Here is a 23915-nt window from a genome sequence, read left to right on the forward strand (position 1 = left end):
AGGTTAAGGAGCTAAGTTGGATATGCAAATCATGTTGTTCTGACTCTGGCTGACTGCAGCAGATTGAGAATTAAGCCTTTGTGCTTGCGTTGTCAGAGGTTAATGAGTGTCCCAGCCTGCCTGAAAATTAGGATCTTATGTACCTCCGACTTTCGCTTCCCTCTTTATAAACTGTAGACAATTTTAATTATCATTACTGTGTCCATGCTTAGTTGTCATTGCATTAGGCTGCATGAACACAGAACAAAATGGCCCAGTTCTGCAGCCCGATTTATCAATTAGAAATGTGACTGCGTGGAAGGAGGAGGTGGATCCTGCGCTTGCCTCGGGGAGCTCGCTCGTTGCAGATCCGATCAGCACAGCACCTTGCAAAAAGCACTGATAAGCTGCTCAGAAGCAAAGTAAGCCACAATAAACATCCCGGTGGGTGGATAGTGCATCGCTGGCCTGACCCTGTCACTGTCGCGCCCTCTTCCAGAGCACGACGCTGCCCTGGGGAGCCTGTGAAAGAATCGCACCTTTGTGAAGGCAGGAAGATGCACCAGCTCACAGGGGAAACATGGTTTGCTTTGAGTTTCATTTTAACAGCTCACAAGGCTTGTCTGTGCTAGCAAGTGGTATTTGATTTCCCACTTTTGCCACCAGTTTTAGCTCTACTAGTAATGACAAGGGTGAGAGCAGCAGTGTAGATAAGCGTCTAATAGCTTTCGGCATGTCGTACTCCGTAGAGCTCCTTGACTTGGCTCATTTGTCCAGCGTTTAAGACGAGAGTAGCTGGACTCTTTTTTTCCCCAAAAACCTTTGTGCAGGTATCTTTGTGCAGTGAGACGTTCTCCTGTTAATTGTTTCATAGACTCCAAAAACTGGGCATACCTTGAATCTGGGGTTTGGATCAGTGCCTGCAATGAAGCGGGTGCTGAGGAGGTAGCAGTCAGCATGCGTTACAAAACTGAGGAAACTGCTGTTGGGGCTCACAGTTGTGAATTAGGTTTTATCCCTCAGGCAGACACTCAAAACCTATTTCAATTTCCCCTGGATCTTGTAGGCAGTTCCTCACTCACTACTAGCAACGCAGAGAAACATAGAACTGTTCATATTTGTGATCGAAATCCAACATGCTTCTAGGCATGCTTCTAAGCATGCTTCTAATAATGAACAGTTTTTACTTCTCTGTTACACAGCACTACAGACATGTATATTTTTCCCTAGAAATACCTGGAAAATAAAGAATATTCCCCAAATTATGCTGGGATGTCATTATGAAAATAACTGCCTTGTTGTATTACATGAACTACAAACTATTGCAATGAGCTCGCCAATGAGAAGTCTGTAAAAGTCTCTCATTTTAGACTTGCGACAGGAAATGGCAGCAGGAAGTGAACCGAAGGGGCTGGGAGCTCAGTGCTCCGTGTGCGAGCAAGGGGATGAAGTACTTGCGTTTGAAATGCTGATGCATAAATAGCATTCATTTTCTTAATGATAAGGTTCGCCAACATGCAAGCATTATAGTTTTGAGTTCTTTTTAAGGTTATCTCTTCCTGATGAAAGATTGTAATCTGTGGGTGCTGTAAGCCAGGGGAACTCATGAATTCGGTAGAGTCAGTCCAGCACGCAAAAGCAGAGTTTGGCTGAAAGAGTTTTAAGATCTGAATTCAGAAACACATAACTGAGCCCAGCTGAATAAAAACAGGTCGGGGGAGCAACTAGGTTGGATTGTACACATAGACGTTTTTGAAGTGCATGTGTTCTTCTAATTTTGATCTGGAAGAGAGAGCTTGAAAAGCAGTCTTACGGCTATCAAGGATTTGGAATATGCTGAAGGTCAAGGGTGTTAGTGTTTGGTTGCGGCCCAGATCTTACAATGCAGTTAAAAAAAGAAAAGGTTTGGAATTCCCCCTTTTATTTGTTTTAATTGTCATGTAATAATTTGCAAGTCAGATGTTGTTGGTTGCATTGTGTTTACTCCCATTTGTGTACTGGTTACTGCTGCTCTGCTGTGAGTGATAGAGGAGTTTTGTGTTTCCCTGGGAGAAAAGTGCAAATGGACTGTGCTTTCCTCTGCCAAACTCTTATGGTGGCCACATGGACATCATGAATCATCGCTAGGACAATGTGGGTGGTGGAGGAACAACCCAAACAGAAAGCGTACATCTTTGGAGTAGATCCACCATAAATCTTCCAATTCGGCCATGCAGTGAAAAGAGAGGAGGTGGTGCGCTCTGTGCCCTTTGAACTGATGCAGCTGTCAAGGCCTCTGAAGCGTGAATGCTCAAAGTCCATTTGACAAAAATAAACCTTTCCAGCTCTAGATTTGAGCAGCGGAGTTCTAGTTTCTTTTTCCCTTGAGTTCCTGCGTGTCTGTCACCTCTGTGATATTTTCATGGCAGTGGTTTCTTAGGATGCTGATAGCTCGAGCAGGTGAGCTTGAACATACTTGAATGTCTGCTGGTTTCAGGAGAGCTCACCACAGGGCAGGATCAGGGCCATTGCATTCAGCGTGTCAGTGGTGAGCTGAGGCTTTCACCTGCACGGTGCCCAAAATGCTGTCCCTGAATAGAGGCATTTGCCTCCGTACCACAGAAACGAACCACGGGGCCTGAGCTAGTGCCCAGGATACCAAGAGCCACGAGCCTTTCTTCTTCCCTCCCTCTCGTTCCATCTTGTACCTCCTCTGGCTCTGTCCTGTACCCACTCTGGCATACCTGGCAGCTTTACTAGAATATCTGAGATATGATTCACAGAGTTTGTTGCTTCAGGTAGGGCAGTAGCATTCACGCCCTCGTGCACAGCAGGAGCAGTATCACGGTGCTTGAGGTGTGTGTCAGGCCTCCAACCTGTGCCCATCCTCTTTGCGGCTCTCTGCTGCTCAGGTGTATATGTATGTGTTGCTGTCTTGGCGGGGATGGCTGCAGGAGATGGGCTCTCATTGTGCATCCAGCTATGCTGACTGCAGTGGCTTGTGTGCTCAGAAGCGTCCATGGCCACATGTACCTGTTTTATCCCAGTATATTTATTTACATCCCTTGCAATGGCTTGCCTGTCTCTGGAATAACAACAATGATACTAACTATTCTGATGATGTCTGTACTACTTCACAGTGTCTCTCTGATTTCCAGCACTTTTGTACATCTCTCATTGCAGACACGTGCTTTCTTTTAACTGTGGGCAAGTAAGTTAACTTCTTCGAAACATATTACTTTCACTTTTAGATGCAAACAAGCAAGCTTCATAGGGATTTTGCTCTCAAACTTGCACTTTTCAGTATTCCTGCTGCATCACAAGCTAGCAAATAAGCACAGCAGCGCATTCTGGTTTTGGAATTTCCGCTTTCTAGAAGAAGTCTTGTTTATAAAGCACAGTTAAGCTGGACCCAGTGATGCTCTCAATCTTCCTGTACCTCTCCCTGCACAAGTTAAAAGGAAATTAGAGCTACCTAGAAAGACTTTATATTCACAACTTATAGCTTGGGAGAGTGAAGATTTGTTAAAGATATATTTAGATATAGTCAAATTGCAAAACAGATTTTAAAAATACAAAAAATTTAAGAATTTATAATTTCTTACATCACTCCCTTCTGTCCTGCAGCTGCAGCAAAAGCTCAATGCTTCTGAGTGTTCGGGCATGGGACTTGCTTATGAAAAGCAGCCAGAGAGTTCAGTGAAATGGGGTAAATCCTGTGTTAAAGGTGTGTGGGAGTCCTCAGCAATCGGTTCTGGAGCAGTGAACAGCTATACACTGCCAGGCCACAACGGGAGGAGTGGGGCAGCCTTGACAAGCACAGAGTTAAAGGGGGTGATATTTTACTTTGAGCCAAAGCTCCTGGGGAAGCTGAGTCCGCAGCGCGTGTTGCGCCAGGCCCGTGAATCCCGATGCACGTACTGGCTGACATTTTATCATAAGTAAAGCCGCTATTGCAAGTGCTCTATGCAATAGATGCCTTTTACAGCCCATATGTGTTGTAACTGTATAAGTTGATATGTATCTGCTCAAAATCAGTGAAATGATTTGAAACATGAAACACTCTTCTGTCCAGGACAATTCACTATAGAAACCCGTGATGGGATGGCTTTATGACATGTATAATGTGAATAGAAGGTGGCTTGTACATTGGTTTTGATGATAGTGAGGAACCAGGGATGAGGATTGTGGTCCTTTGTGGGAGACGTGAAAGGAAATTATAAGACTGTCCACAGCAATGTTCCCCTTTTCTGTTGTGTCAAGTCTGAAATTTCTCACCATGCCCCAAAAAGGGAACTAAATGCCTGCTAGTAGTCTGACAGTTTCATGAATGATCAAAAAACTCCCCGGGAATGCAAAAAATAGCAAACTATTTGCAACAATTATCTCTTTGAACTTAGTGATGCAAAATTAATGATGCAATTTTCTCAGGCAAATTAAAGATTAAAAAGACACCAAAAATTTTTTTTAAAACTTTCATTTTTTTCCCCAGATCCATCCAAAAGAGATGTTTGCTATCTGACCCCAGTAAACAACTTTAAATAGTTAATGCAAGCGCCAAGCTCCAGTTCTCTCACTAAATTTCTAAATTAATGAACTGAAATAGAATGTTTGAGTTATGGAGAATTGAGAGGAACAGGACATCTCTTAGGACTAGGATCATAACTCAGTCACAGATGCAATCCACTGCTGAACATGCATTACAATGTAGGTTTTTAAGGCATCTTAACCTGAGACAAAAGCCCATCATCGGGGGAAAAGAACCCAAACTATTGTTCAGGTTTTTTTAATGGGCAAGGCTAAGGAAAAAAGCAAAAAATATCTGGGAATAGTTACAGAGTTAGCAAAACTGAGAGTGGTACTGTAATCTTAAATGATTCAATTTGTTTGCAATATATGAGGTTCTACAGAGAGTATATGAAATAAATTTGCTGTCTTGCTATTTTCTTGATAGTTTAGAAAGAACACTTTCTCTGCTCCACGCAGTCTGTGGCTGGAGTCCAGCATTTAAAGCTGGATGCATATCTTCTCCACTCTAAACCTGCAGAGTGATGGGATGAACCAGGGAAATAAATTACAGATGTGTCTGTCGGGAGGCCCACCTGATTTTTGCATTAGCTAAAGGTGATCACCTTCCAGATTAATCTCCCCTCCTCATGCCTTGCTGTGCACCAAAGTAAGGCAGCAGCAAAGTGGAGCGCAGGGCCTGCTTGGTAGTTCTCTCTGCACAAAGATGTCAGAACTGGGGAGGATCAGGGAGGTTCTCTTTGAGTTTCTGTTTTGTTTGTTCTTCCTAAGCAAAAGAGGAAGGTGTCTCAGCAAATCCCACCATTCGTGAACACTGAAGAGTAACAAGAATTAATCAGGAGGATTAGAGTTTGCCCTTTTTTGCTGTGCAAATTAGAAAGTTTCAGGGTAAATGGGACACCTTCTGCTTTTCCTTGCTATTACAGCTGCTGAAAACCCAGCAAACCTTTCTGCCCCCAGGTTTTACCCCCTGGCTGAAATGTGCTGCCTACCCCAGGTGTTCTTGTAATCCCACGGGGCAATTGTCAGACATGAAACTGGGGATCCCAGAAAAACACTGCAAAACAGGAAAAAATCTAAGGATCACACACACAAAAATGCAAAAGAGTGGCTGCAGAAACGGAGTTGCCATAGCTGTTAGAGACTCAGCGAGACAGGGTGGAATCCAGTGTTTTGGAAGGTTTCCCCGTATGACACAAGATTTTGGAATTTTACAGCTGGTAAATCCTTATTAACACAGGCAGCCACTACTGGCCTGGATTCCCTGGCTCACTGTTTACTATGGGGGCGCCTGGTGGAAGTATGCCTGGTCCTGATTACTCAGCTTTGAATCTTAATTGTTTAAAGAGAATATTAAAATATAATAATAATTGTTGGAATAAACAAAAGGCAGAGAGACAAGCTCCCATCACCTGTTGACAGAAAATTGATCATGTAGAAAGCTGGCATGGGGAGTGGAATTCCCTATTCTCCCACTTAGTCATCGCATCCTGGTGTGACTCATTTTATTACATGGAGGTTCCCAGTGGTTTTATTTTGAGAGGAGCTTTTGTTTAATAATTTATACACGCACACACACACAAACACACGTATAATCTTTAAAAAACAACAAATCTATTTTGATGAATTGGCAGGAGGAATCATTTGGAAGAGCTCTGGAATGACAGACTGCCCCTGCTGCTTCACTACTCAACTACTGTATTTATGTTTTATTTTAGCGTGAATTGAATTTCTCAACAATAGATGGGGAGAAATCTCCTCTAGACTTGTTCTCACTGTGCAAAATGTCAGATTTGGGGCTGGGCTGGATGGCGGATGACTAATCCATTGGCCTTTTACCTCCCAGACCTTGACTTGTATCTTTGGCCTTGGTGACTCAAACTTATGTCCTCAGTGAAATGAAGGCACTGGCCTCAGCTCATCTAAACAGAGCTTCATTAACTGCAGTGGGAAGTCTTGCTTCAGCAAGCAAAAGAAATCCATGGAAATCAAACTCAGTGAAAAATTCAACAGCTCTACTTTTGTGAGTTGTAAATTCACTCATGCTGTGTTTGCTCTAAAGCTTGAATACTATTCTGAAGTAAAAGCTTAGGAGGAGACAACTGCTTAGGACCAGATGCTGAGCAACCTTGCACTGGCATGAAGTAGAATAACTTCCCAGCCAAAATCAGAATTCGTCCCCGAAAAGAGCAGCAGAGATGTGTGACGGTTCCCCTGCACATAAGGCTTCTGCATCCTGGAAGTGGTGTCTGTTCTGCTGGAAAGCATTCATTTTTCTTTACTTTGTTCTTGGGGTGGCTCTGAAAAGCCTTGACTGTTTTCCAGAGGTGCCCGTCATCTACTGATGAAAGCTGACAGAGAGTTGTGCTTTTTTGGAAGACCTTCCAAGAAACACAGAGAATGGGGACAATTCACTGCAAGCCCAAAGGGAACTCTGCAGAAATGTGCAGTTGGGGCAGCTGTCCCACTAGCTACCAGGCTCAGTTTCTTTGGGGAGCTAGCATGGTTTGCTGCCTGGGAAAAAGGTAACAGGTTGTCCATTAGGTAATTTGTGTAATGCTTGACTGAAAAGCAATGTACATTTTCAAGCATAAAATCACACACAGGCACAGAATCACATACAGAATTGGCACAATAGTATACTTAGTCTTCAACTGGAGAGAACTGCAAAGAAAATTTCCTGAACCTCTCAGTCCATCAGTCATGCTTGTTCAAATAAAGCAGTAAGTTTGTTTCTCTGCTAGTTACTGACCCCAAAGTCATGAGTAAGGGATCGTGAATAATGTGTAAAGGCTGTAACTGGTTCAGAAAACCTTTAATTGGCTAATTAAAAAAAGTCCTATAAGGGGCTGCAGAGAATCACCCAAAATGTTCCTAATGCAGACTGACGTTTTGATTTTCCCCAAAGTTTGAAGCAAGACTTTTGGTATGATCGCAGTTTGACTTAGAGAGGGTAGAATTACTTTCTTCCAACAACTCATTCATTCCTCCAAAGAGTGCTGACACAATCAGATCTCTCATCAGGGTTTAATGCTAAGTCTCATAGCCCTGAAGCAGCACAAAAATCTCTATTTCCTGAACATTTCACTGACCTGTGGTGTTAAAGACTTGCCAACTAAGACAAACCATTAAATGAGCAGGGAACCACAACAGTAAAAATACTGCATGAAGCAGCTATGGCTGGTAAGACCTCAGGGTCTAAATCCAAAAATATTTTATCATCTTTAGTGGAACTACTGCTCTTTTCAGAGGCGCGGATTGAATTCCCCATTGTGGAGGTAGAATTTGAGACACACCACACACATGGACCTGGCACCAAGCTCCAGTGTGATCCACGCACGTACTGGGACATCCTTGCAGTGCTCTGGCTGGCGCGTATCGCTGTCGGGACAGCCCAGCGCTGACTGCGACTTGCAGAGCACACGCTCTCTGTGTGCGCTCATGCTTTTACAAGACTTCAGCAAAAATGATGCTGTCGCTCTTTTGCAGTTTTCTTACTCTCCACTGTCAACGCAGGTTTAATTGTATGCAATAAACAGCTATCTGTGTACTCGGAGACTTTAGATTAAGTTATCAGTCAAGCTGGGGCTTAATCTTCTTGGTTTGCAAGCAAGGAGGGGACCGGTCTTTTGTCCCGTTTGTGGCATGACAGAATTACAGGGTAATTAAAGCCAGAAGGGACCTCAGGAGGTCGTTGAGCCCAACCTCCTGCTCAAAGCAAAATGCATCCGTGGTTTTTAGGCACCACCTGGGTTACAACACTGGCACCGGAGAAAAGGGCTTACTTCTGAGTACCCAGGTGGTGACACACGTTTTGTATTGGGGGCTGTGCCCTACCATCATATCAGCATTAAGATTTTTAGCACATCCTTACGATAAAAATCCTATTTTTGCTGATGACTTTCTTCAAACATCCACTTTAATTTCCTCCTAAAAAAATCCTCATTTATGCACATTCTAAAGATGATGAATGTGTTGACAGTTTGGTGCAAGTTTTCTCTCTTCAAAATTTGCTCAAATTGTCCTACAGATGGGCCTCAGACTTCTCAGTTTAGTCCTCCTGCTCTCCATTAACTCTCTGAGTGTACATAATCAAAATATTTCTTTTCATTACCAGCAAAAAGGATAGGTTGAAGTAGAGAGAGATTTCTGAATGCAGTTGTATTTTTGCTTTTATTCACAGCCTCCCTTCTGCCAAAAGCTCACTGTAATGTGCGTATGCAGAGGGGTTAAAGGAAAAGCAAATATTGATTGTCTCGAACTAAAGTTTGTACATTTGCAACTATAAAAGTGAAGCAGTGAGACAGATGGAGCCACATCATGATATTTAAGCATAAAGGTCAGGGAGTGAGCTGCAGAGTGGTTATATTCAACAGTGCTTAAAGAACAGGGATTGCTGCTGCTGACACATTTGTTAGAAACCTGTTTAGCTGCCACGAGCATGAATATATCCAAACAGAAGCATGTATCATCATTCGAATGATAACCCTAAATGCATTTATTTGTTGTTTGGTTGGGCTTATTCTCGTTCTTACTCTTAATCCCCACAGACTTTGGACTCAGCCTAAACACCATTTGATTTTTATGGTTGGCTTCATTAGCTTTTAGTGCAATTTCAGTGGCTCGGTTACTAAATCAAATCCACTGTGATTGTGGTTGCATATGCTTCACAGGCCTCTTGAATATGGCAGATGACTTGGAGGCCCGTTTCTCCTTCATTTTATGCATTTTGGACCAGCAAATCCTTTTGATTTCTACCTTCTTTGTGAAGTTGGTGCTGTTGTATCTGCACAGACTGTTTGAATTTAGGAGTACAGAAACAAAGATGAAAACATTCTGCCTGGAGGAAAACCAATGTCAAATATTCCCACTTGGCTGTCTTTGTTTTCAGGACATCTTCATATTGCATTGCTTAGACAGTTCCCGATGTGTGTCTCTATCAGAGCTCTTATTTTATGACGTATTTTGTTGTTTCCTTTGCCCTCCTCTTTTCCTCAGAGAACTATAAAAAATTATCTTTTGGGTTTTTTTGGGGGGTATGGGGAGATTCCTTAACATGTACTATGGTTGCTTAACAAAACCATGGTTTCTTTTCACGAAGAAGAGGAATCCACCCATTAAGTATTTAGTGCCTTGTCATCAGACAATGCATTTAGTACTTGCTGGACTGAACCCCCGGTATTTGCTGGCTTCCCCCTTCTCCGAGATGTTTACCATTTCAACCAGTTTGAAGCGTTAGCTGCATTAATAGGGGTATAGATTTAACCTGCAACAGTCCAGAGCAGTGGCCAAAGTGAATGCTTATTGTTAAATAATGGAATATTTTCCATTCCTTTGCACAGTGGTCCTTTGGGGTGTGAGGGCTAAAGAGCAAATCAGGCAAGAGCCTTGCTGGCTCTGGTTACGCAGCTTGCTTAGGCCATCTCCGCTCTGGCAGTCCGTTGCTAATCCATGTGGTAGCGTAGAAAAGACGACTGACTCACTGTGGAGGAACTTGAAACACTTAAAAACAAAGAAAAAAAAAGAAAAATTCAGAACTATTTAGTGTTTTCTCCTTGCAGCAGTATGCCATGGCAGTAGCGGCATGAGGTGTTGGGAGGCCCGGGCTCTCTCCCCCCTCTCTCCCCCTGTGAGGCTCTTCCTCGCAGGTAGGCGATGGACGGGGCCAAGCTGCCAGCTATTCCTCGGTTGCCTCCGCTTCCCCAGCGGGAAGGATTGGGGAAGAGGGGTGGGGAGGCTCAGCCAGCACTGTGTGCCCACTCCTGCAAGCCAGGCACCCTGCCGAAACGCCCTGGGGAGCCGGCCTGTCCTGAGGGAGGAAGGGGCACGCTGTTGGCGACGGACTCGGGATAAACCCTTCTCTCCCTCATAGAATCATAGAATTGTTTAGGTTGGAAAAGACCTTTAAGATCATCCAGTCCAACCATTAACCTACACTACCAAGTCTACTCTAAGCCAATCAAGGGTAGACTGGACTAAACCATGTCCCCAAGTGCCACCTCTGCCCGTTTTTTGAACACTTCCAGGGATGGGGACTCCACCACCTCTCTGGGCAGCCTGTTCCAATTCTTGACCACCCTTTCCGTAAAGAAATTTTTCCTAATTTCCAATCCAAACCTCCCCTGGTGCAGCTTGAGCCCATTTCCTCTTGTCCTATCGCTAGCTACTTGGGAGAAGAGACCAACACCCACCTCACTACACCCTCCTTTCAGGTAGTTGTAGAGAGCGATAAGGTCTCCCCTCAGCCTCCTCTTCTCCACACTAAACAACCCCAGCTCCCTCAGCCGCTCCTCATAAGGCCTGTGCTCTAGACCCTTCACCAGCTTTGTTGCCCTTCTCTGGACACGCTCCAGCACCTCAATGTCTTTCTTGCACTGAGGGGCCCAAAACTGGACACAGTATTTGAGGTGTGGCCTCACCAGCGCTGAGTACAGGGGGACAATCACCTCCCTGCTCCTGCTGGCCACACTGTTCCTGACACAAGCCAGGATGCTGTTGGCCTTCTTGGCCACCTGGGCACACTGCTGGCTCATGTTCAGCCGGCTGTCTACCAACATGCGTGTTTAGGGGCCGAAACGTAGCTGAGGTGTCCGGGGTGCAGGGTGCTGGGGGAGGCGAGGTCCTGCCTGGTGCAGCGGGCGTGCTGGCGGGGGCCCCCGGCCGAAAGGACGCGGGGCTGGGGCAGGCAGGGCCCTCCAGCAGCAGCTCGGGTCCCTCTCGGGGAGAGGCTGCCGGGAGAGCCGGCACATCTGTCAGCTCATTGTCTGCGCGGAGCGGAGAACAAAGAGGAAAACAACAGAGAAAATGTAAAATGCATTTAAAAATACTCTTTCATTTCCCTTTTTGCCAGAAGCAGAAGTACTTAAATAACAGAGGACAAAAGCAGCTCTTGCAGAATTTCCAAGAATTGGGAAAAATAAAAAGTCCTGTGAGAAGGACTGTTTTTAGGAGACTTCCACCCCTGTCCTGCCCAGACCTGGGCGTGCAGCCTGGGGAACCCCCACAGAAACGTGCCCGGCAGCTGCCTCCCCCTCTCTAAAGCAAACACCAGCCTTGCGGCTGCAGTATTTCAAGTCACGTCGGTTCGTTTGGATATGTGTCCCCTATTCATTTTAAAATCACGCTTTCAGAAAGGTATGAGGCAATTTTTTTTCCCATCAGTATTTTTCTTCTGCAAATTGCTTGGCTAAAAGGCTCAGCAGAATATAAAAATCAAAGGGGTAGAGATTAAAATCTAAAAAAAAAAAAAAGGTAATAAGGAAGACATTGCTAAAAGATGTTTCTGGGAAGTGTGGGTGACAGTAGATTTAAGAAATATTTGTAGCCACATGAAGCACCCAGTCTGTGTACTGTCACTGCTGATGTACTCTTATAGCATGGGGGTTACTTTGATGGTATTCCATACAAGGGGATCAAATTTTATTTTCCTCTGTAGATACAATTTTGTGTAACTCAGAATGGAGACGAGCTGTGTGGCTGTAATTAAGAGCAGAAGGACTTCCAGTGGTTCAGAGGTAGAGACTTGCACATGCAATGAGGTGCATTTACACTGAGTGCGGTGAATATTTGGTGCTTTATAGTAACTTTAGGCAGACTGCCGGTGACTCTCCCTCACAGCCTGCAGTGGTGGCAGTGCAGAGGTGCGGATCTGCTGTCAGAGGTGTTGGGCTTGTTCCTCGATCAGAGGAGAGGTATTGCTAGATATCATGTGCTGAGGTTTCATGTTGCACATATAAGAAACGAGTATAAATAGTAAGAGGGCATGCATAACAGAAATCAAGCACCCTATATAGCTGGTTTCCCAGTTACGGTAAGAATCTGTCCCTGTTGAACTACTTCTAGAAAAACCTACGCTCCCGTGAGAATTCAGAGCATCTGCCAGTTTCACTGTGCAGCACCTCTAAAAATCAGCCCTGAAGTGGCTCAGTTTGCTTGCTTCCATCTCCGTGCACCCTATATGAGATCAGGATTTTTAGCTAGTCCTTCCTCCACCTCCTCGCCCATTCCATCACTTACCACACTGGTGGGGAGCCATGTGATCTTAGCTTAAAATAGCAGAAAGTTTGCTGAGCTGCTGACCAAATGGGACCATTAACAAGTTATCTGACCTTCTGATGCCCTCCATCAGTCAAGCTGGCTGAAATCAAGTCTGGTAAAAAGCAGATGTTGCACCTGTGCTAAATATTTCATTCCTCAGTTTGGCTAATTTCTACATAAACATTTAATTTTAATATGTATGTAAGCCTTTTCCTGGCGAGAGAAGTGTTCAATGATGTGTTTAAATTAAACGCTGTTGCTTTTGGTTAGGACCGGGAAGGTGCTTGAAATTAAGTCCATTTTGAGAGCTTTACTAACTTGATGCCCTTAATTTGTGTCCTTTTTTTAAGTCAAGCTTTATGATTTAAAAAAAAAATACAGTGAGGTTAATATTGTGGTATTCTTCTAGATGGGCAGCAGATCTGGGAAATGGAGGCAACCGTGGACAAAGATAAGAGCCAGCCTGTAAGTATGCAAAACATTGGATGTCCTCTCCTTGGGCTTCTCAGACAGCAAGTTGTATTCAAGGGATAGTTTTCAAAGAGCGTCTCAAAAGCAGAAAGAGCAGCTATCTTACTGCTGCGATGAACAAATGTCAAATGCTTCAGCAGTAAATGTGTTGCAAAAAGAAACTATTCATTTAGCAGTAACCCACAGCAAATTGAATAACTGCTAGATTTTGTGTTCTTGCAGAAGACTCTATTGTATCAGCCCAGTCCTGACTTCCTTTGCTTGTGTGGAAGTCTTGGGTGTTCTGTACTTTGCAGGACAGGATTTGTACTATAGTATTTAAAATGAACATTGGTCTTTCAAGGGAATGAGCCTCTTTGTTCACTTTGCTTAATGGGACCTTACTGTAGTCGTTCAGTGCATTTAGGAGCTAGCACTTGCATTGCCATGGGCGATGCCTGCCCTTGCGGAAGAGAACGGGAGACTCACTGTTAATTTCCATGGAAGCGGGATCCGGCTGTGTGTAAGTAAAAAGCCTATAGAATAATCAAGTTTATTCTAACAAAAAGAGGGAATTCTGCAATACCTACTTGTTTGTCAAGCACGGTGTGATTAACAGTGCTGCCGCATTTACCACCATTCTCTGTATTTTATTTGTAGCTGAGAGGTCTTTCTCCAAGTTCAGGACAACATCAGGTACCAGAGAGAATACAGTATATAGAAACCAGCTTCCTAGTACCAAAAATCTTCTAGTCTTTCACTATCTGCCCTTTTTTTCCTTTCTTCTTTTCATACCCTTTTTTATAGGGGTGAATAGGAAGATTTCTCTTCCTTTTTGCCTGGACATGTAACAGGGGAGATGTGCCCAAGAATATGCGGTCAGCCCCAGTTACTAATTCTGTATTGTCACCTTTCGTTGTTTCAGAGCATGCTTTTTGTAGAAGTACCAGAGTACCGTAACAAGCACATTCGCACAGCTGTGAAGGTGAATTTTTACGTCATCAATGGGAAAAGAAAAAGAAGCCAACCCCAGCATTTTACCTATCACCCAGGTAATTCTCAAGGACAGAGCAAAGTGTTGCCTAATTCTCATAAGCAAGATTTTATTTTCTGCTATGTCATTTTCTTGCCATTATTTGAGGATCTAAATTTTATAATTTAGTTCAGCTGAGTGCAGCTAAGCACTCAACAACTGTTTGGTTTAAAGGATGCATGCGATTTATGGTCAGGAATTTCCCATAAATTTAAGGGGACAGTTATCTTGGCAATGGGCTGATGCTGCCCCATTCACTTGGTGGAAGTTTGCCAACAGCCTCAGTGGGAGCAGACTCAGTCTGACACGATGTGACCCTGTAAAAACCATGAGCATTGCCTTCCCCAGCTGACATGTACGACAGTAAGATAACATCAGATCTGGGAAAGTAACAAGGGCTTGGTATGGAAGCAGATGAGCAATATATGTTCTTCAGAATGAGGCTGGTTGAGAAAAATATAAATGCTTTTCTGATGTTCTTCCTCTTGGGAATTGGTGAGCCATGTCACAATAAATGCAATAGGATTACTAATGACATTCCCAGAATTTCTCAGCTTTGGCTGGGAGAAAAATATTGTGAGAAAATCAGAGTATTGTGTTTGTGGAAACCAGAGAGCATAAAATAACAGTACCAGATTTTTTGCAAGCTTCAAAATGATGTCTTCATTTGACTGGTTTCTAAGGATGGGCAAACATTCATTCTGATTCTTATTTCAGTCTCCTCCAGGCTGAAAATCTCTGGTCCTCTCCATGAATTTGTGAACTGTATAGGAACCAGTGTGAAGGTTTCGTATAGTTGCTAAATGGTTCTGTTATGGAATACTAGTGAGAAGCACAATACTATCTTAATATGAGCCCTAAAACAGAGCGCTTCAGAGGAGGAAACCTTATACTTCCAAAAAATAACCCAGTTGCATGACCGTTATATGGTTTCCATTGTATGGTATTTCTGTACTGAGTTTTGGGGAAAATTTGACAAAAAAGGCGTTAGAAATGTGAGAATTCATCTGTAGAGGACCATCATTTATGCACACCAAGATTCGCACAACTCTCACTAAAATCATGGTCTTTTAAATGGTGGTGTCAGAAAGATCTTCAGCTCTCAGTACTGGGGAAGTTCCATGTAGCAAAGGAACTAAAAAGAAAGCCCTAAAATAGTTCAACTGTGCCTTTGGTTACTAGTTAAATGTTTGACAGAAAAAGAGAAGTTGTATATGTCATATGATTTCTAGTTACTCGGTCTTCCTTTGAGATGGAAGTACTACAAGAAACACCTATCTATGGCTTCTTATTTTGCTTGTGTTCCAGAATGAGCTAAAGTATTGATTTTTTCGATTTTCAGAAAGTTGTGGTTAAATAGATCATTAAAGATTTTAAAGAACGTCTTAGTATAGAGTGCTTTCAAGAGAAACTCTGCGATGATTGCATAGACATGATTTATTAAACTTAATGCATGTGAGATATGAGCTTGCACATCCAATCTTGTAAACAGCTTAAATCTCTTATTACTTCAAGGAAAACCTGTCTGTTACCCATCAGCTTGTTACGAATAATGTCCTTTGCATGCTTTATTCTAGTACCATCAATCAAAACAGAGCCCATTGATGACTATGATCCAGCCTTAATCTGCAATACAGTACACAGTGGTCTGGGAACAGTAACACAGCCTTACTATTCACAGCATACAATGGTCACCGAATCCCCTTCCTGTCTTGTGGCCACTATGGCTCCTTGCCAGCAGTTGCGCTCAAGCCTTTCTTCTCCTGATTCTCGATACCATCAGCAGAATCCGGCCGCTGTAATATACCAAAGAAGCAAGAGCCTTAGCCCAAGCCAACTGGGCTACCAGCAGTCCAATTTGATGGGTACACCGGTTGCTATTTCAGATGCCCATAGGTCAGTGCTGGTGCACGCTGGTTCTCCAGGCCAGACTTCAGCGGTGCTCCACCACTCTCCAGGCAACCAGCAGTCTTCTCCAGTGATTCACTATTCTCCAACCAACCAGCAGCTAAGGTGTGGAAGTCACCAAGAGTTTCAGCACATCATGTGCTGTGAAAATTTTACGTCCAATGTTGCAAGATCCAGCCAGCCCCAGGTCAGTCAAGCACAAAGGTTAAGTCCAAGTTCATATCCTACTGTGATTCAGCAGCAGACAGCCTCAGGCCAGCGAGCAGCAAAAAATGGACCACCGGTTAGCGACCAGAAAGAAGTGTTACCAGCTGGAGTCACTATTAAACAGGAACAGAATCTGGACCAAGCATATCTGGATGATGGTAAGCACCGCTCTTCTCTTGTATGGGTTGGTTTGTTAGAGGGAGGGAGGAAGTTTAGGACTTACAAATCCCACCTGTTCCTCTGCACAAAACCAACGTGGCCTCCTTTTGGTGGGTGTGGATATTTGCTGTTTGATCATGCTGCATTTTGGTCTTTCATCAACTGCATTTTTGGTAGATGGCAATGCACTTTGGCAACCGAGCAAAAAGTGCAGTGTTCTGCAGAAACCCTCTGTCTTGCTTCGTGCCATGGAGTGAGCTGGCAGGTTTCAAGCTGTTGCCATTTTGTTTCCATGTGCCAAAGGTTAGTTTGGAAAATGGAGAATCTGAAACAAAATGCACTTTTAAATTATTTTTTTATTATTCATATCAGGGCAAAGTCCACTTTGTAAAATGCTTTTGTACATTTTGTACCAAAAAAAAGCCCATTGAACAGTCTATCGAGGGCTGTAATGAATGGGGTAGTGCTGCAGGCAAAACTATTGCAGATGTTCTAGATGAACAGTAGGACATTGATAAGTAAAACAATGCTGTTTCTTTGTTGTGAGCCTAGCAGATTTAGCCTTTAGGAATGAATATAAGTTAGAGTAAAGCTTTCTTTGAACATATCCTGCTTATTCTTAGGTAGACAGCTATTGGCAATCTGGTTGATTGGTTCTTTTATTAAAAGTATGTTCCCTGCAAGAGGAAATCAATGCAAAGTTAATAATGCGGCTGGACACTGCAATCGTAAAGGCCAGCAGCAAAACTGACATTGACTTTAGTGGGAGCAGAGTGAGGTTGCTGATATATTGCTGCAAATATAGGGTGTTCTTATGCATGAAGTACAGACCTGATTTTCACATATATTCACTGCTGCTGTCCTCTCAGCCTAGGCAATTGCATGCATGGTTTGATCTTGTGAATGTGCACCGTTATGTGCTTTGTAGTAGTCTGGGATTTTTCCTGCAGTTACTCACCTAGAGTTGTGAAGTTGTGCCCATGAAGGCTTTCTTTTCTTTGACTTAGGTACTGAGTGTTCTGTGGCTCTGTCATGTACAGTCTTCATTGCTGCTTTTGTGGGCAGAGTAGAGTTTGGATGGTTTTCTCTGTTAGTCTGTGTTTGAAATGTGGTTGATACAGCTTTGGTGCCATCACAGTAAAATCTTGAGAGTTTTTACTGGTCCCCTTGTCTGAAGAGGAGTGCTGAATTGGATTTTAACAGTGAAATTGATTTAGGAGATTTGCTGGATCTGCAAGAAAAAAGCTAAGTAAAATCCACTTCCCATTCAGGGAGTGGGGCATGATAAAGCAAGATAAGCATTCTGATAGTAAAATTGAACACTGTGTTTTAAGGTACTTTGAATATGAGAAGCTGAGAGATTCTTCCATGTTTCTAAAAATACTTGGTATGAACTTTGTACAAGGAATAAAAAAGAAAGAGTCTTGAAGTTAAAGCTAGCAAATTCAGAGTCAAGCCAAAGTCCACTTAAATGAACTCCCAAAATGGACCACAAAATTAATTTCACTGGGTTTTGAATCAGGTCGGTAACATGTAACTATACCTCTGTGCTAGGAGGAGCCGTTAGGCAGAATAGCAGCAACTTAGTAATGAAATTCCAGGCTTCTGCTTAGCTGACTGGATCATCCTGAATTGATTTCAACCAGAGATTAATTTATCAGGTATGCCACCCAAGTCAGGCCAGGTGAGATTGGTCACATGCAGTCTCTTTACTGACCTCAGTGAGTTTACATTAGTTAGAAGTGTGAGTTGGAGAATTATGATTTACTTTAGGACTTTGCAAAACATTTAATTCTGAAATGTTCAGGACTTGAATTGAAAAGCCACTTTGTTTGCTGCTGGGGAAAAGTGACTCAGAACATAACAAAAGCCATATTTTTCCTGACTAGAAAGTTTATTTTTGTGCTTTATAGTATTAAAAGAAGGCAAACCCAAAGGATTATGGAGGCTTTACCCTCAAATCCCTTTTATCCAGAAAGCTCTTCTGAGACAAAGTGAGCTGTTAGGTCTTGCTGTGATTTTTCACGGATAGATACTGAGATGATGGTTCCCCAGCCAGGCTTGGCGTGAGTGTGCTGCACTGCTGCTGATGCACAGACTCTTAGGCAATCACTGTTTCGGTGTCTCGGTTCCCTTCGCTCTTCTTCCCTTCCCCCATCTTCCTCCTCCCTCTTCTTTGTTCTTCTTTCTCCATATTTCTGCTGACAGTCCAGCTTTCGTCCCTTTCGACGCTTGTGACCTCCTCTCGTCAACTCTTGTCCTCTGCCTTCGTGGTTAACACGCAGCCTTGGTGTTCTGGACTTTGCTTCTATTCTGAGCTTTGCCACGAACTTCTCGAGTGACCTGGGACAAGCCCCGCTCTGTTGGTTCCTCATTCCTGAAGCTGCTGTCTCTCAGAGTGGGTATGCTGTCTTTGAGCTCTCCTGGAAGTGACCACAGAAGAACATCTCATAGCTAACACAATTGCTGTTTCTCTTTACCTCTTCCAGCTTTCTGCTGCCATGGCTGGCAGGACCCTTCATTATTTTCTTATCTTTCTTCCCTGCTGTGAAAAAGAAGTATTTGTCCTTCTTCCTGAGACCATGGTTTGTTCTGTGCTCAGAGCCTTCACTGCTCCACAGGGCACGTAATACTGGGGACTTGGCACACTTAACCTCTCTTTGCCTTGTAAAGATAAGAGCTGGTTCCACCTCCACAGGAGGATTACAGTCAAATGTGTGACCATAGCTTACAAAGCTGTAAGCTCTTGAGGCTGCATAGCACCAGCAGTGTAGCCAAAATAGCACGGACCTTAAGGCAGGTTGTGGCAAGTATTCACATATCTTCTCAGGTAGGTTTTGCCATGTGCGAGGACCTCTTTGTGCGGTAGCTGCACAACTGATACCATCCATCCTGGCTACCTTAATGGTAACTTTAGCATGTCTGTAGCTCATTTCTGACCGTACTGCAGATGTAGAGACCTGCCATGTGCTTTTTTGGAAGGAGACATTTGCCCCTATTCTCCTCTTACTGGTGCTATCTCAGAGCAACTTCTCAGCTTTCCCCTGCCAGACAGAATTACCAAACACATGGTTACTGGAAGGAAGGCTCTAGCTAACAAGTCCTATCGATTGGATTTGGAAATGCAGCCATTAGGGAGACTGATGCAGGTTAGACATCGCCACACATATGTATACCTTCATATATATATTCCTCCATATACCTCCATATTTCTCTGTCAAAAAAAATATATATCCGTAACTTTTTCATATCAAACAGTGTAAAGATGAATCCCCAGAGGAAGGGACTATTCATGAAAAATTGTCAGAGAAACCTTTGTTACACACCTCTGCCTCAGAGATTCATTACTGTTGGAAATACTTTGGGAATGAAGATAAACAATGGTTGGGAGATCCTTCAGGACCCACCTGGTGTCCAGGCTAATGCTGGCAAGGAGTGATTAGCTTCAAATGCAAGTGAAAGCCATAGGATGAGAGAGTGCTCAGCATGTTTCAGCCAAGGTCTCGTCTTAATATTGTTCATAACCAAAACCACCAATGGTAAAAGTTACACAAACAACCACAGAAATATGTTGACAAATAGAACTCAGTTCTTCCAGGACCTTCAAAGCAATCAGATTAGCTATTTAAATCGCAAACCCAGTTAAAAAAAATAGTTATTTGCAGCACCATCCAAAATCCCTTGGTGGGGCAGGATCAAGAAAGAGGGTGACGCAGGGCCTGGGGCACTGGTCGTGCCCGGGACTGCCCATGCTCATGCTGCAGAGCCAGAGGTTTCCTGCGTAGCCCTGGGGAAGCCGCTCAGCTGCCATGTGCCACAGTTCCCCATCTGTGACACAGAGATACGAGGATCGTGTGACAAGAGCAATAGGAGGATAAATGCATCACAGACTCTAAAGCACTCAGACGCGACACGATCTAGAAGTGCCTTGTAGAGATTGAGTGTCAAGTATGGTGTTAGGCTCTTTCCATATACAAATAATGGACGTGTAGCTCTTGTCTTGAATGTTATCAACTTGCCTGCCTTAGATTTAGTTCTTCTTTTTGGTTCAGCTGTCATGTTGTGTGCTTTTTCCTTTACAAAGAAAAATTATTGTCATTATTCAAATAGTAACTATCTAACCACATCTGACACTCAGAACTGTCTGCTTGTTACAGCAGCTCTAAATTATTTTTGGTGCACCAGTAATCTTTAATGAGGAGGAGAAAAGCAAGGCGGATGCTTGGGTAGTGGTTTATCAGACTGCCGATCAGCAGAGATGTTTTATAGTGAACTCATGTATCTCACAGAAAATTTCAGACACAGCAGATATTCTTCAGAAAATGGATCCGCAGGGTGTGCAATGTGGTGCTTGCAAATCACCCAGCACTTTCGATCACCTTCGCTACGAGCAATGTGTTAATTTGTGCAGTTTTGCTCCCCACCGCAGTAACCATGGCCCTAACCATGGGTCTCATCCAAGACCATTCAGAGTGTGTTAGGTCCCTACATTTTCTTTTTGTGTTCTTTCATTCAACACAAAAATCCACAGTCTGCCCCGACGGTGGCATGAAATGAAATTCAAATCCCTTCTTTCCTCCACCTTCAGGAAGAACCTTTCTTTTCTGACCAGCTTTTTTCTCCCTAGGCCGGTAGCTGTGAGGCGCAAGCCTTAGGAGGGTGTACCTCCAGGAAACCCCAGGTCTCCTGGGGACCCAAGAAACAAACCTACTGTGTCAGCCCTGAGTAAGCGGCAGTCAGGGACTGAGTTCTTTCCTGCTGGTTTTGGTCTCTTGCTGCCCTCCCTGCAGCGCACAGCAGCCCGTTCTGCATCCACGCTGGTCCTGCGTGCTCCTCAGGGAGACCGGCGTGCATGTGCGGATGAAAGGAGAGGGTCAGTACAGCCAGGAGGGAAGGCAGGACACGGGGCCCCCCCTCACAGCCAGCGTGGTCCTTAGGGCTTTGGCTCGGGTGCTAGCACGTGAGCATCCTGCTCACCCTCCCCAGCCCCTGCACAGCAGATGGAGGAAGGGGTGGCACGAAGCCAGCTGTGTCAGCTTGCTGCCAGCTGGGGATTTCCCTGTGCCGGGGGAACCTCAGCTGCACGGTGAAGGGACTTTTAAGCCCTCTGTGCATTAGAGCAGTGGAGCCACACTAGCAGGGGCCAGGAGTCCAGCCGCCTGCCTGGCTGTAGAGAAGCTGCTTTTCTCTCTTAACACTGGATTGATTTCATCCCCAGAAAGCACAGAAGATGGTGGCTTTAGGGGCACATTTTAGTTTGGTTTGTAGTTGTTTTCGTCATGTGTCTGTGCACAGAGTACAATAGCGATACAGGGCAGAGGGATAAATGTTCCTGTTCCAGGCATTTTAGACAGCAGTGTATTTGAATGTTGCAAATGGGCTGTGGTTCGGTTAGCGCAACAATTTGCATCAAGAAAAAGCCATGCTCTGTTTTTAATTAGAACTACTTTTCATAGAAGGTGTGGTCATTTCTGCTCAGGCAGAGTTTGACTAAGAGTGAAGCATGTCTGTTCTCCAAAACATTTCGCTCAAACACTCTAGCAAATCTATGTATTCATCAGACTCATTCTTGAAGCTCTGACTCACTTTATTCCAGATTTTCTGTTCTCTGTTGGGGGACCTTACAGCACTCCGTGGGTACACTACGCGCTTTATTTTTGGATCGCTGCTGTTGTGGGTTTGTGTGACGTTAGGATCTGAGTGCTCCAGTCATATCATAGAATCATAGAATGGTTTGAGTTGGAAGCTACCTTAAAGATCATCTAGTTCCTGCCTGCAGGGACACCTTCCATTAGACCAGGTTGCTCAAAGCCCCATCCAAACTGGCCTTGAACTCTGCCAGGGATGGGGCATCCACAACTTTGCTGGGCAACCTGTTCCAGTGCCTCACCACCCTCAGAGTGAAGCATTTCTTCCTTATAGCTAACCTAAATTTGCCCTCTTTCAGTTTAAACTCATCACCCCTTGTCCTATCACTACATGCCCTTGTAAAAAGTCTCTCTCCAGCTTTCTTGTAGGCCCCCTTCAGGGAAAGATGCTGTAAGGAATATGCAAGAATCTTGCTTTTCCAGAGGCAATAAGAAAAGAGAACAAAAAGGTGGTTCTGCTCCCAAAAACCTGTAGTCTGTTGGCAGGAAGTAGAAAGACCAGTGTATCAGGAGGAAGTTCTTCTGGCTTGTGCCTGAGCCTGGCCTTTCAGCAAAGTATTTAACCTCCCTGTACCTCAGTTTGCCATTATTAAAAAGTATCTCGTTACCCTTTCCTCTAGTACAGTTAAGCATTTAATTCATTCATGTTACTAAAACGCACATGGATTCTCAGACAAAAAAGCTGCATACCTGAATAAGAACTAGGTATTTGTATTGTTATGGCAGGCGAGCATCTGCTGCTGTTCTTCACCTCTAGAAACAATTTGCTACTCAAAAATTCAGACAAATCCAGCCCCTTTTCAAGACTGCTCTTTCCCCAGCAGTCTTTCTGAGCGGCTGTCCTGCTGCCTAAAAACATGCAAAACAAGACAAAGTGAGAAAAAGAAGAACCCATACATCCAAAATCAGCAGTGGAGGAAGGAAGAAAATAAATCAAGTGATTAAAACCATAGTTCCACTGGCACCTCTTTGTTCTCGAGCTCAGGAATCTTTAATTGGTGCAGTAAGTGCCCGCAGGCAAGTTGTGTTACAAAGCGTTTCCTGTTCAAAGGAACATGCAGACTCCATTAGGAGACCACGGGCACCACTGCCAAGAACTGACACTGCAGGATGGGTACGTGAATGCTCGCTCCATGCCTCGATGGGCAGGGTCCCACCACGAACTGATGCACCAAGACAATAAACCCCAATTCTAGCGATTTGCTGGTGGAAGGCATGCCACCGTTTGAAGGCTAAACCAGTGGACTGTTATCAGCAGAAAGTGCTCAGTTTTCGGAAGGCATCAAGCAATTTTCAATGATAGTTTTGAAATACTGGCAAAGAGTTACTTGAAAAAAAGAACTTGTTCATGCAGTTGGGAATTGAAAGCTTCTAAACCACAATAAAGTCCTTTCCCAGACTTGCTGTCCATTTACTCCACGCTCATGGCATTCCTTAGACGGTCTGAATCACAGACAGCAGACAGCTCTTATAAAGAAGACCATAGACACCCATCTGTTGGAAGCCATCTGCCAAAATAGACCATACATTTACTTTTATTCCTTCAATCCACTTTCAGTTTAAAGGGATAACAACAATAACAGTTTTCAGTCCAGTGACATTATTCATCCAGTGCAGAGAAATGGTAATGAATTAAATTAATTCCACTGCAGAAAGAAGCAGAAAAGCTTTTTCCCCAGCTCTTACAGATGGGCGAAGCGGGGCACAGAGCTTTTAAGTGACTTGCCCCAGGTGATACAAAAAGTCGCTGGTAAAAGCGTAACTTGCCCAGGTGCCCCCGGCTGCATCACTTGCACAGACGTGCGGGTACCAAAGGCACGTGAAGCTGCCACCTGGGTGTGCAGGAGCTGGGGCAGCGCTGGCTGTGCCGTAGGTTGTTCAAACACGTGTTGCACTAAAGGGAGGGGTTGGCAGAGCTACTCTCTCCTTTTCTTATCTCTCCACCGGACTCACTCATTTCATACTGTGTGTAGCAAAGAATACTACCT

The 23915-nt window shown here is 44.0% G+C and overlaps 1 protein-coding gene across 1 annotated transcript in view; it reads left to right on the forward strand.

Moving 5' to 3' along the window:
- The window catches only part of NFATC2 (nuclear factor of activated T cells 2), a 90527-nt gene that overhangs the window by 44970 nt on the left and 21642 nt on the right, over positions 1-23915 (forward strand). The window contains exons 7-9 of the mRNA XM_075721359.1: positions 12932-12987; positions 13898-14024; positions 15583-16278. Coding sequence (XP_075577474.1) covers positions 12932-12987; positions 13898-14024; positions 15583-16278 — 879 coding nt within the window. The remainder of the gene's footprint in view (positions 1-12931; positions 12988-13897; positions 14025-15582; positions 16279-23915) is intronic.

Source organism: Pelecanus crispus, chromosome 14, assembly GCF_030463565.1.
Source record: "Pelecanus crispus isolate bPelCri1 chromosome 14, bPelCri1.pri, whole genome shotgun sequence".
Classification (NCBI taxonomy): domain Eukaryota; kingdom Metazoa; phylum Chordata; class Aves; order Pelecaniformes; family Pelecanidae; genus Pelecanus; species Pelecanus crispus.